Source organism: Corvus hawaiiensis, chromosome 11 (assembly GCF_020740725.1).
Source record: "Corvus hawaiiensis isolate bCorHaw1 chromosome 11, bCorHaw1.pri.cur, whole genome shotgun sequence".
NCBI lineage: Eukaryota > Metazoa > Chordata > Aves > Passeriformes > Corvidae > Corvus > Corvus hawaiiensis.
In genome coordinates, this window is record NC_063223.1 from 7,777,832 (window position 1) to 7,791,258 (window position 13,427).

The following is a 13,427-nucleotide window of genomic DNA, read 5'->3' on the forward strand; positions in this document are numbered from 1 at the left end:
AGAGCAGAGGAAGCAACAGCTTTGATTTCAAACTCCTCCTTACTCTGTGTGGACTTTGGGTTTTCTGGCAGTCAGTCCTCTGTTCCTTGCCCTCAGTCCCTTGCTCAAATTTGTTTCCTGATCCTGTGCACTGCTCTTTCTGCTGCTGTGTGACCTGAGCTCTGCTGGCTCAAATTTGGAGGCCACAGACTCTCACTTAAAATGAGTCCAACTGAAAAGCCTTTTTAAGAGATCATCCACCCAAGTCACTATTGAGACTCTGGCACTACTAACTAAGGAAATCTGTGGTGTCTGGGCCAGAAAATTAGGGTGATTTAGGCATGTTTTGCAGGATAACCTCCCAGGACATCTTCTTTACACGCTCACAACAGACAAAAGGTTTGTTCTCATGTTTAAAGGAGGTGGTGAGGACAGATATACCCTAGAGAACTCCAAATGCTGTGAAGACAGACCCAGTTCCCCCTCCAACCTGTGGCACAGAGGATGTCTGTCAGTGTGTGAATGGTCTCTGGCTGCTGGTGTGGTCGATACCTCCTGTTATGTGGATATAACAGCAGTTCAGTTCTCCCTCCTCAGGAGGTTGTGGGGTTTATTTCCTCTAGCTCTCACTGGCATTGTTCTCTTTTCCTCCCCACCTCCCCCACTTGCTGTTAAGTGAGATTTTGAAATATTCCTGTGGAAAGGGCTAACTTGTGATGACAGACTGAGCTGCTGCCAGCAGAGACTGATGTCGTAAATGGGACATGATGTCATAAAAAACAATTCAAAAATTGCCCATGAAGTGTGTAAGGAGTCTGCTGGGGTCTGAGAGGGCTGGGCACTCCTGCAGTGCCCCTGTGGTTTTTTGGATACCTGCCTGGCTGATTTTTGTGCAGTTCAAAGAGCTTTCTCACTTCACTTTGCCGTGGGGAGCTCGATGCGACCAGACCTCCATCCCTCAGAGATTCCTGTAGGGAAGCAGAAGAGCTGATGCCAGCTCTGGGAGTAAAGGGAAGACGGAATGGACCCAATAAAAGTTTTACTTTCTTGCACTGTGAGCTTAGTCTTGTGCTACCATCCAATACCTGAAGGAAACCTACAGGAAAGATGGAGAGGGACTTTTTACAAGTGCCTGAAGTGAAAGGACAAGGGAGGATGGATTCAAACTAACAAAGAGTATGTTCAGGTTAGATATTACGAAAAAATCCTTTACTGTGAGGGTGGAGGGGCCCTGGCACAGGGTGCCCAGAGAAGCTGTGGCTGCCCCATCGCTGAAAGTGTTCAAGGCTGGGTTGGATGGGGTTGGAGCAACCCGGGATACTGGAAGGTGTTCCTGTAGTGGAACAGGATGGTCTTTAAGGTCTCTTCCAACCCAAACCATTCTGTGACTCCGTGATTCTGTCATTGTACTACATGGGTAACTTTATGTCCTCTCTCAGTTTGCACAGTGCCTTCCTACTTGGTGTAACCCTTACTTGGTGTAAGGACTGGCAGAGCCAAGGCCTTTAAAGACCTGACACATCCCTGTGGGTTGTGCCAGCTGGGAAAACAACCAGCATGTATCAGGAGGTACAAGCTGGAAGGTGCAGTGTTTAAAGTGAGGTTAATTAACTGTTGGAATAACTCGGCGGAGGTGGATTTACCGACACTCAAAGCCTTCAGATCAAGCCGCAGTTACGTGAGCTGATGCAGAGATTTCTGGGTCAGGGTTAAGGGACCAAATCCAGAATGTGAGACGCGTTATTTCCCTGTATCCGCCCACTGCTGGGGCTGATGGGGCACCTGGAGGGCACGGCGGTCACTGTGAGGTGAAGGTCAGCACGTCCCCGCGCTGCCCCCGCTCCGAGGACAGGCTGAACGCACGAACCCTGCGACAGCGACGCGTTAATGTGGTTAATGACAGGCGCTAATTGTCACGGGCGGCGGCGCCAGCACAGAGGAGCGCTGCTGCCGGGAGGGCCGGGATCCCTCGGGGCCGGGGTGGCTCCGGCGGGGCGCAGGGAGCGGGGCTGGCGGCGCAGCCGTGCGGCTGAGGCTGGACGGGGCTGGATGAGGCTGGATGAGGCCCGGTGAGGCCGGGTGAGGCTCCCGAGCGCTGCCAGGAGCTGGGAGTGGTGAAGCTCCTCATGGACACAGGCTGCGGCGGCGGCGCGCGGCCGCCAGGGGGCAGCACCGCCCCGATGGATCCCCGGGAAGAGCCGGGATCCTTTGGGAAGCGCCGGGGTCTCTTGGGAAGCACCGGGGTCCTTTGGGAAGCGCCGGGATCCTTCGGGAAGCGCCGGGGTCCCTTGGGAAGCACCCGGGATCCCTTGGGAAGCGCCGGGATCCCTTGGGAAGCGCCGGGATCCTTCGGGAAGCACCGGGATCCTTCGGGAAGCTCCGGGATCCCTTGGGAAGCACCCGGGTCTTTTGGGAAGCACCGGGGTCCTTTGGGAAGCGCCGGGATCCTTTGGGAAGCGCCGGGATCCTTTGGGAAGCGCCGGGATCTTTCGGGAAGCGCCGGGGTCCTTTGGGAAGCGCCGGGATCCTTTGGGAAGCGCCGGGGTCCCTTGGGAAGCGCCGGGGTCCTTTGGGAAGCTCCGGGATCCTTCGGGAAGCGCGGGGGTCCTTCGGGAAGCGCCGGGGTCCCTTGGGAAGCTCCGGGATCCCTTGGAAAGCTCCGGGATCCTTTGGGAAGCTCCGGGGTCGGCCTCCGCACCGCGATTTGGAGCAGCGCTCACCCGCCCGCCGTCCTGGAGCTGCCCCGTGCCGGGGAGCGATATCAGCGCACAGCCGGGAATGGTTTGGGCTGGAAGGGGCCTTAAGGAGCCGTGGGCAGGGACACCTTCCGCTATCCCAGGTTGCTCCAAGCCCCGTCCAGCCTGACCTTGGACACTTCCAGGGATCCAGGGGCAGCCCCAGCTTCTCTGGGCACCCTGTGCCAGGGCCTCCCCGCCCTCAAGGGGAAAATCTTTTATACAACATCTAGTATAAATCTCTGCTTTCTTCATTTAAAACCTGTCCCCCTTGTCCTATCACTGCCTGCCTGCCTGTGTAAAAAGTTGCTTTCTCTTTATTATAAGCCCCCTTCAAGTACTGTCACTGAATTGCTCCCCTGTTTATAGTGATTTAGCCCCAAAATGGGGCTCTGGGTTTGTCAGCCAGTGTGTAGGTGTTTGCTTTAGCCCTCTCTTTTGTCTCTAGCTCCCCTCACACAGCAGCAATTTTCAAATACACACAGTCACCTGACTAGATCTTTTCCCCCCTCTTCTAAGAAATGTCAGATATTGCTGTATTTCCTCTTTGTTTCCCTTTGTCCTTTATTCAGTAGGAGATAAGAGTTTAACCAGGCTGACAATGGGGTTAAAGTCAGGCTGGCAAACCCCTTGAACAGGATATGGCCCCCAAATTTCTTTCCTTCTCACCCTTACTTCACACAAGAGGAGACTTTAAGGGATGCACAGCTGTATTTTAAGTGAGGAATTATTTAGAATGGAGAAATTAAGGCCTTTTAAATATTTAATGAAAGGAGGTTTTGTAAATTATTTAATAGCTTATTATAAAAGATGGCATAAAATGGTTTAGTAATTTATTCTTTGCAGAAAGTAGCCATAAGAAGCATTTTACAACATGTAAATATTGGTAGGAAATGCACCTAATTTAAAATGTTATCTTATTCCATCTGTCAAAGGAATTACACAGTGCCTATACAGTTTTCAAATAACTTTAGACCTTTATTGTTTCTGTTCTTGACACACTTCCCTGGTACAGGGAAATGCTGTTTATACCCATTTTCCTGGACTGCAGAGGCACAGAGAACAGACTGTGCTGGGACTGAGGCACAGCAGACCTGACCATTGCAATTCCCTGCAGATCCCAGAACCCACAATCTTCATTTGCCCTACATACTGACACAGGGGAGTGGTGTAGCCTCTGGGGAACTCGTGCAAAGCAGGAGTTGCTCATGGCCAGTCCATGCATAAATACTGAAAATTGAGCCCTTCCCCTCTCCCATTCCTTCTTCCTTCTTTTCTGTACCTTCGCTGGAGATGGAGGTGGGGTTCAGCTGCTCACTGGCTAGAGCTCATTGCATAAAAATAAACAAGCAGCTCTGTTTTCCAAAGTCATGTGTCACCCTGAGCCAAGACAGGGGCCAGCAGTTAAACCCACTGTTCACAAAACACACACAAAGCATGCTTTTGCCATGAAAAGGCTGGAATTCCTTTTACAGTTATTAACGAGGTGAGCCTCTTGTTTCTGTTCTGATCTGTCTCCTTTATTGACATAAACCAGCTGAAGCTGGTTTCACGAGTGTGCCTTAATGTCACCTCACACAACTCTATTTTTTAAAGAAATATCACTGCCTGGAAGGCATCAGAAGACCTGGAGATATGCAGGTGGATGTATCATCTGTCACTTTTGCTGCATCCACTTAATTAGAATGAGTTGGGCTAATCAATACTCCCTTGCCTTTTACCAGTGTTTAACACGTGTTTGCAGAACAGGTTGCACTGATGTTTGTATTTACCTGTAGATGCATCTGCACAGGGTTTTATTTTCCTCTCTAATAAAAATTATGGAACAGATAAGCACTAAAACCCAAGTTAGTGTATTGCAGTATTGATTTCTACAGGAGCACTGTAAGAATATATTTATCTACCTGTCCTATTATGAAATGGGTAAAAATGTAGCACATAACCATTTCAGTCAGTCAATGCTATATTGAAAATCCTGTTTGTTTGCTTCTTCTTAATAGGCCTTTTGAGGCACACTGGTTTTTTATTTTTATTTTTTATTTTATGTGTATTTGTGGAAGAAAGGATTAATACAGGATGGTAGTGCTTTTTCTTAAGACAACTCTTTGCCTACATTTTGTTTTGATTTTCACTGCTGATTTGATAGAACCGCTGATTTTGGCTCACCCTGGAACTCCACCTTGGAAAGCAAAGAGAGTAAAATGTGATTAATTATAGATTGCTGGCCTGGTGCCTCTTTAATTCCAGCAATTACTCTATTTTCTCATGGCATTCTGAACAAAAAGGAGCTGTTAAGGCCAGGTTGGATGGGGCTTTGAGCAACCTGGTCTAGTGGAAGGTGTCCTTGCCCACGGCAGTGGTTTGGAACAAGATGAGCTTTAAGGTCCCTTCCAGCCTGTGATTGGAAGGTTCTGTGATTCTGCAAGTGTGTTGAGCTAGGGGCTTTCCTGTCCTGAGCTGCTGAAAGGTGTCTGCCTGTGTACTTTTATGACCCCAGACATGGTCTGCCCTCCAGTGTGGTGGTGTAATTTTGTGTTCCTTAAAAGCAAATTTCTAATTGATCCAAGGAAGAGTGAAATGAAAAGAATGGTGGATGAGAAAGGTTTTTGTGATCACTCTGTAGGTGAAGACCACATTGTTATTACTCTCACAAATTCCTCTGTGTCATGTTTTCAATAGCAGAAGGTCAAGTTGTGCCCAGGGATGGAAGTGAGAGAACAAATATAAACAGCAAAAGCAAAGAAGCTTGAATGTCTATAAAATGGAGATTTTGAGCTCGTTTTTCTGTGGAATGTGTGTCAGTGCTGCTGCAAAAGTGTTTCCATGTGGAGATTTCAAAGTGTAACTCCTGGCTGTAGGTGGGCTGGGTGTGAGAGGTGATGCTGGAAGCGAGGAGAGGCAGCAGGGTCAGAGGGTGCAGTAATGCATAATCCCAGACACACTCCTGTGGATGTGACCCTCTGCTCCTGAGGCAGGCTCCAGGGCCTGGGCCAAATCTTTACGAAGACAATGACAGATTTTTCCCACTCTGTAATAATCTCTGGTTCAAACTGTTGGAGGCTTCATGGAACCATGTGGCAATGTGTTTGCACTATGGTGCAGTCTTAGACCTTCCAGCTTTCCCAGCTGGGTGGTGAGAGAGCACATGGTGATAGGGCCCCAGTGAGCTGCACACACTCTGTTTGCAACTCCTAGTACAGCAAACTCTGCCTTTGCTTAATGCACTGATATCTCAGAGCTGCCTCACCACAGCTTCTCTGTGTTCTCAGAAAGAAAAGAGCAGTACAACTGCTGCCTTTTGCCCCAGATTGCCCTGTAGATGGCACTGTGAAACTAAGATTTTGGTAACACAGACGTATTTTACAGCACCATTCCAGATGTTAATTGCAGTGTAATGTGGCTTTCTTTCTAGGTCCCCGAAGTGAAGGAAAAATTCTGAGATGCAGAAAGGTTTATTTGCTGCCGCAAATGGGAATCTGGAATAACTATGAAAAACACACTGAAATAATTGTGTTTGACTGGAACAAAATTCTTGCAAAGTCCCCAAGGTAAGAGCACTTTTTATCTTTCAAATGACACTGAAGATTCACTGTTCTGGTTAGCAACAATATCCACTTGAATCCAATAGAGAGTGAAGGCTTGACATTTCTGAAAGCGGCAGCCCACTGACGCAGAAGGGCTCAGCACCCCTTGCTGCATCTGTCTGCCAAATTTCATTTTTTCCCTGCCTTTTCAAAGATCCTCTTGTAGTTCTTTACATCAGCAGGCTGAAAACTTGCATCCTGTCTACCTGCAAGGCAGACTGAAGTCTGCAAATGTGTCACCTGGATGGTGCTGGATGCTTTTAGCAGCCTTTCAGTTTGGATATGACCAAGTGGACGCTTTGTCGTGATACATTCATTCCTGGATTTGAACATTCTTACACTGGACTAAGGTTACCCTGTTAATCTGATGAGCCCTGGTTTCACATTGCTTGTTTAATATCTCAAAAGAGTCAAACTCAGCTGGGGAAATCTTTTGAAAATAGGTCAGTACATGACCCTTTCCACCGAGACCAGTTTTGCTCCTGCACTGGGAACAGTGGGAACACCTGGGTCCACTTAAGAGCTGAAATAGCAGCTGTTGAGCGCGTGATGCACGATTTGGGACCTGTCCGTCATCACACCTGCCCCTTCAATCAACTCCTACGAGAAACAACATGCTGAAAATGCCTGGTCTGGGATAATTAATTCTATGGGTTAAATCCAGCTTTCTGCCACACCTCAGGAAGCCTGGAGGAAGGTTTCTGTCTTCCTGGTGATATATCAGAGTGACACCAGAGCTGGGATCTCCACTGATACTTGGGTTGCATCCAAGTGTTTGCATTCGGAGCAATAGAGGGATGGGATTGGAAGCTGAGCAGATGATGACATCGTATTCAGTGATAACTGGTGCATGAGCTGTAAACTGTGTGTTTCTCATGGAGAGACCAAGAAAACTAAGGTTAAATTCAGCTTTCTCTGGAAAAAAAAGGGGTTCAGCTATGTGGGAAAGATTTGGATGACCAAAATCTGAAATTCTGATACACTGATTTCAGAACTTACCAGGCAGTTAGGCTAATGCTGGATCAACAGCAATAATAACATTTATGCTGGTTTCACAGTGACTCAATCCCATTAGCTGCAGGGGCATTATGTGGTTCAGCTGGATGCAAGAGGTGAATTAGGTTCAGCTGCTCTGAATTAACCTGGGAGCGCTCCAGAAGAGCGTACTCATAGGGTAGGTGAGGAGCAGTGATGTCTTTATCTTCTAGGCTTGATGCATGCTCACAGAAGGCTCCTATATACAGCTGTAGAAGGCCATCAGGGTGATTGTTCCTGTATTCAGGGTGGCAACATATTGTGTGCAAACCAGAGCATCTTCTTAAAGCCAGAAAAGGTACCATTTTACCAAACCAGCCCTTAAATTGTGGCTTCTTTTACATATAATTTTCATTTTCTGAAATCTGTGGATGTGGTGAGCTATTTTTTTCTGCAATATTTGTGTAATTTTTAATAAAGTTTGTAGGCTGAAGGTGCTGGGGTTTACACCAATGTATTTCTTTCTCAAATGTAAACCAGTATTTGTTGCTAAAATATATTTACATGCAGCAAGCTTCTCATCTCTTAACTTTTGATATTAATAAGTGTATTTTTTTTTTTTTAGGCTCTACCAACATTTACAATTAGAGAAAAAATATTGTTTTGCAAAGTGTAAAAAGGGAAATTATGCAAGCAATTTAAAATGGGAAAACATGGCCTCTGTTTTGGTTTAATTTGTAGATGTTTATCAAATTTAAACAACATCCAAGTGTGTCACCTGGTTGTGACAGTAGAGCTGTCTAAGGCACGTGTTGCTTGGGATTTTTTTGTTTTAAACTTATCTCTTCAGCACTTGACCATTGGGTTAGCTGAGTAGTCTTAGGTATTTTCAAGATATATAGGTAATTTTTTTTTAGAAAATACTTGGAAGACTCAGAACTAGAATCTGCAGAGGGGAGTAGTTCCCAAAGGACCTTTTGGTGCAAATAAACTCGTGATAGGCTTGCCCAAATCCCAGTGTGCTGATTAACTGGAGACTAACGTCACTGCCATGAAAACAGTATTTGATTCAATTTATGCAAATCTATAAATTGCCTTTAATTAATTTGATGTATTCCTGCTTGCAGAATTTGCTGAAAGCATGGAACACAGTATCTAAGGGTTCAGCTACATAACACCCATTTATGTATCATGCAAGCAATAAATCATCATAACTGAGTTTAAAAAGATGATTAGATTCCCTTTCTATATGATGAATGGCATAACATAAGCTGTTGAGGGATTTAATTGTAGATATTTGCAGAAAAATTACTGAGGATTTGCGATCTTAGTTCTAAGAATCACATGAATAAGAGTAATAACACCTTCTTTAGAGCAAATGTTTTCTGAGATGCAGTTTCCAACATCCTGGCAGAGAAGTGAGTCCTTGAATATTTGACTGAGGTGCTGTTTCATGAGTGTCTTATCCTCAGCAAACCTGCTGATCTCCAGGAAATCTCCCAGATATTGTGTGTTTGGGAGACCCAGCCAATTTCTGTGCATGGCTGCAGGGGAGTTGGTAGCTTTAGTAAATATGTCCTGAGAAGTGTTAAGTAAAGATTATATTTATTTTCTGTCATTGGGGGAGGTGCAGTTTAAAACTAGTAGCACAACTCATAAATATGTATATTTAAATTTGAGAGTGGCTGGCTCTTAATAATAGACAAAAGAACCCATCCTTTATCTCTCATTCATAGAACTGTATTGCACTCATAATGTGTTATTATAAATATGTGTTTGTGGGTAATGTGATGTGTGACAGACATTGCTTCTAATTATAAAATTATATTATATTATATATATTATCTAATTATAAAAACTCTTTACAGAGAGTTGATCCCAACCAAATCATGAAGTTGATTTTGTGAATGTTGCCTTGTAATAAATGCATTAGTTATTCTTCAACGTCCTTTCAGCTTTTCCTTCCCCACATCGTTTTTATGTTATTCCCTACTCACATTGTTCTTTCACTCAACTGCTTCCTTTTCTGCCTCCAGGATGAGATTCTGTGCCAAATCAATGCTTCTGTCTGACTGGCTCTTTCTGGTCTATGTGTTAATGGTCTGCTGTAAATTGTTGTCCGCCTCTAGTCACCATCCCCGGGGGCACACAGGTAGGAGCTTTTAAACTCATTATGTGCTACTGAGACCAATTAATACCACTTGCAGCATGTTAGAGCCCACTTTCTAGCAATGGATAATTGATGAGGCTGTTGACAGCATGTTATAATCAGTGCAATAGGTTAAAAATACACCGCCACCAAGAAAAAAAAGAGTTATTGTAAATTTTCATGGCTTTTCTCTAGTAATTTTATGTACTAAAGCTCGCCAGGGGGTTTTTGGAGTGACTTCATGACCGCTAGGACTTTGGGATTTGTTTGTGTCATTTTGCTTTATCCTTATCCAAAGACATTCTGAGACGTATCTTTATCTTCACCCTCTTAATCCTGTCATTATCAACTGACTTTACAATGGTATCATTTGCTTTGGTGGGCAATAAATCGAAGCCCTCAGACTCATGTTAGCCAGTTCTTTCACTGACTAACACAAATTCTGACCTGTGATCATCTGCTGATCCCCCCCCCTTCTTTTCCTAACTGGCATAATGAGGCAAAAAAAGATCCTGCATTTGAGGGGATGTACTATTGTAGTAGGGAAATATCTACCAGGCACGATGTGCTATCATATTATAAATGATAGAAAAAGCCCAGAACAAAGCCGGGTTGACTTCCAGACTGGATCTCTGTAGCAACATCTCTGGTAGGATCATGCAGACAAAGCAGAAAGGAATAAAGATGTACCAGTGCTAATGCAAAGGTATTTGTGCAAGTCCTAAATAAAATGGGATAGCTGTGCTAAGACTGTGCCACCTTTGATCCCACTAGAGGGTGAGCTAAGGTAACAAAATGCCACCTGTCAGTGCTGCTTTCAGGAGAGGCCAAAAGTCTGGCTGCAAACTCCATGATGGGTCTGTGTTGTCAGCACCATAGTCAGCTTCATGCTGGCTTGGGGACTTCTGCAAGTGTTGCTCTTTGTGATGTGGCCTTATTCTTAAATTAGGTGTTAGGCCTCAAATCCATATGCAATGTTCTTAGCTCTGAGTCAGACTCTTGTGGGTCCAGGTCTAATGTTAGCATCCACTCCCCTCAGGGCTGGGAAGTGGGGATGCATTTGGTAGAGGCTCCATCCTCCAGAAGAGACAAACTATTGATCTCTTTCCGGACTGCTTCCAGTGGTTGTCTAGGTAGGAGCTGAAGGCTCCTCCTGTGCTCACCAAAATATCTTCAGAACTGGCAAGCAGGATTGACTGACTTGCAGGTAGCTGCTGTGTCTCTGAGAGCTACAAACCCTCCTCCTTGCCTTCCCCATAACATCTGGAATGGTGCTGCTCTGCTTTCCCTGGCTGTGCAACACTCGTGTTTGCTGTAAAATACAGTCAGTGTTTATGGAGAATAACTGCACTTTGAAGCAAAAGCCTGTGGAGTGATTCCAGTGAATGCAGTGTTGGAGGATGGACCATGTTGCTGCTTTGTTCTGGGAATCAGTTTTATCACTTCAATGAGGAAGAAGGGGGTCTATGCACAATCACAAGTTAATAGCAGAGCATTTTAGAGCCTACTCTGAAGAAAAACCTGGAGAGCAGCCTTCTGCAGCTTTTGCCATTTGGGGAGCGGTCTTGTAAGAAGAAATGTTGTTTTTGTCCTTTCGAGATGCACTTCGCCTGTGTACCTAAGGGAAATACCTGTAATAAGGCAGCAGTGATCTTGTGTTGTGGGCTTGTGTGATGAACACAGTGTATTATGTAAACTAGGACAATACTTTTTACATAAAATTTCAGAATGCTTGAGGACATACCTCAAATTGACACCAGGAATTCTTTCCACCCTATCAAAGAGGTACCACAAAAACAGTCAAGTTGCTTGACTTGAAGCATATTTGTGCACTGTGATTTCTCTGGTGAGTGAAAAGAAGGTTCTGTTCCTCATGAATAGTTTGGTCTGACTGTGGAGCTGTTTTTCAAATGGACACCCTTGAAGCTGGAGCCTCCATGCACATTTTTAGACTGTGGTGTCTTGTTCTTCCCCAAATGTGAGTTTTCCTCCATGTACACTGAAGTGACCCCCATCCCACTTTGATTCCATGTGGTAGATGAAGCAGCCACCCCATCTTTGATTCTGCAACTCCCTACATCAGACTCTTGGCACCACAGAGGATATAGAGGGTTTGGGGGGCTCTCCTCCAGGGGCCTGCATTTCCCAGCCTCATCTTATCTTTGCTGTTTAACACAACATATAGATTGACTTTCTAATGGATAATCAAACCTCAGATGGAATCTATTGTGTGAGCAAGGTGCTGCCTTGTTCATCAGGAAAGCAGATAATTCAGAGCTTTAAGCAGAGCCTGTTTTGTGGAAAGCAAATAATTAGTCTCATTTATTTCATACAAATCAGCATGTTCTTGGATAGCAATTGAGATAAAATTTTTGCAGTCAATAGGCAACATTCACATTTTTCAAAGTAAAATGTCCTGAAGCACATTAGAGGGATGAATCCAAGCTTTGGGTTCAGCAAAGGCTTTGTCCTGTGTCCCTTAGGTCCTGCAGCTGTAACCTGACAGGTACCTGCTGAGCTGGGAGGCATGAGGTGCCCAGGGATGCTTTGAGAGGAGCTGGTTTTTAAGAAGAGGTTGTGTCTGCTCCTGACAATCAGTGTGTTTCAAATGATGTACTTGACATGATTAGCACCTTTAAATATATGTGTATTCACTACAGCTAAGGAACTTTATTAACTAAGAGCAGACAAGAGAATTTAAGATGAAAAGTGGGAATCGACTTTTTCTTTTCAAATTACTGCCATTTTTAAGGAGCCTAATCTGGGAAGAGACTATTATTGACCTAGGTTATGCTAGATGGTGCCTGAAAGAATGACGTTTGACAGCTGTCTGCCCTATTCAGGCAGGAACAGAGACTGGATCTTACAGACTCAATAGCCATCCTGCTCCTGAAAAGTGGGAGAGAATGGCATTGAGCAGTCCCTTTGACAATGGAGGGCTCTTTGCTGTAATAAAGCGTAAGACAGACCTGGTTCTTTCTTTTGCTCTGTGAAATATTCACCACCATCAAATACCTGTCAGGGGAGAGACTGTTCAATCCTGCAAGCCAATCCTGCTATTGCTTTGGAGCAATTTGAATCCAGCCTGGAGGCCGCAGCCTCCTTTTTCATTGGACCACTGTAATGGCTTTGACTGCCAGTGTCAAAAGGTAGGGGAGAAATGTTCCTTCTCATCACCATTAGATCACTGAAGATGCTGCTTGTGCAGATTATTTCAGCATCCTCTTTGTATATCTGTGTGGAGAAGACACGTGAGAAAGTTCATAGGACTTTGTTGCTGTGAACATCCTTCTGAAGAGTTTCTCTTTTGCCCTGACAATAGCTAAGGGAAGCATAAGCACCAATTTTACTTTTTTTTTTTTTTTTTAAACTGGGCAGTATTTCAGGCTCTTGAGTACCTAATACCGATATAATGATCAATTCCATGCTGTGCTGGATGAAGCAGCATACATTTAGTACCAGAAAAGATTTGTTTCCACCTCACTGCTCTAAGTCACAAATGAAGAAGCATTGACAAGACACTTTGTCAGGTCAGCTCGTGTGAGGGCTGGCCCTGCAGACCCTGAGCTGGTACAGCCAGCTGAGCAGCTTCTGCCACGAATTACTGGTGCAGCTCAGCTTTTTCAGACTGTTTTATGTGATGATCCTCACCTGAAATGCTTCCAGCTTTGCTGAAGGGTCTAAATTTTTGAGCGGAATGTTCCACATCACTTTCAGTTTTTCACAACTTTAAGGAATTTTTTTCTCTACTTTCAGGGCTTTATGGACAGGCTCTGTCCCCACTGGAGTCAGAGGAAAAATTCTTTACTTACACAAGCTCCAGGATTTAATCTTCTTACAGGAGAGCTGAAAAATGCAGCTTTGTATTAGAAACATTGCTGCTTTCAAGAAAACAGTGAAAACCCAGTCTTCTTGCTCTCCCCTTATTTTGGGGTCGAATCATAATTTTTCCTGGCAGTGCTGTCGGGCAGCCATGGGATGGATTCCCATTTCCACCAGAGGGCC

The 13,427-nt window shown here is 44.9% G+C and overlaps 1 protein-coding gene across 10 annotated transcripts in view; it reads left to right on the forward strand.

Moving 5' to 3' along the window:
* The window catches only part of TAFA4 (TAFA chemokine like family member 4), a 79,052-nt gene that overhangs the window by 27,773 nt on the left and 37,852 nt on the right, over positions 1–13,427 (forward strand). For 8 of the 10 annotated variants that reach the window (XM_048316039.1, XM_048316045.1, XM_048316043.1 and 5 more), the window contains 2 exons: positions 6,127–6,262; positions 9,310–9,425. In XM_048316039.1, the coding sequence (XP_048171996.1) occupies positions 6,127–6,262; positions 9,310–9,425 (252 nt within the window). Of the gene's footprint in view, positions 1–2,876; positions 2,947–6,126; positions 6,263–7,506; positions 7,632–9,309; positions 9,426–13,427 lie in introns of those variants that run through there. The other 2 variants (XM_048316044.1, XM_048316046.1) reach the window with 2 other exon arrangements.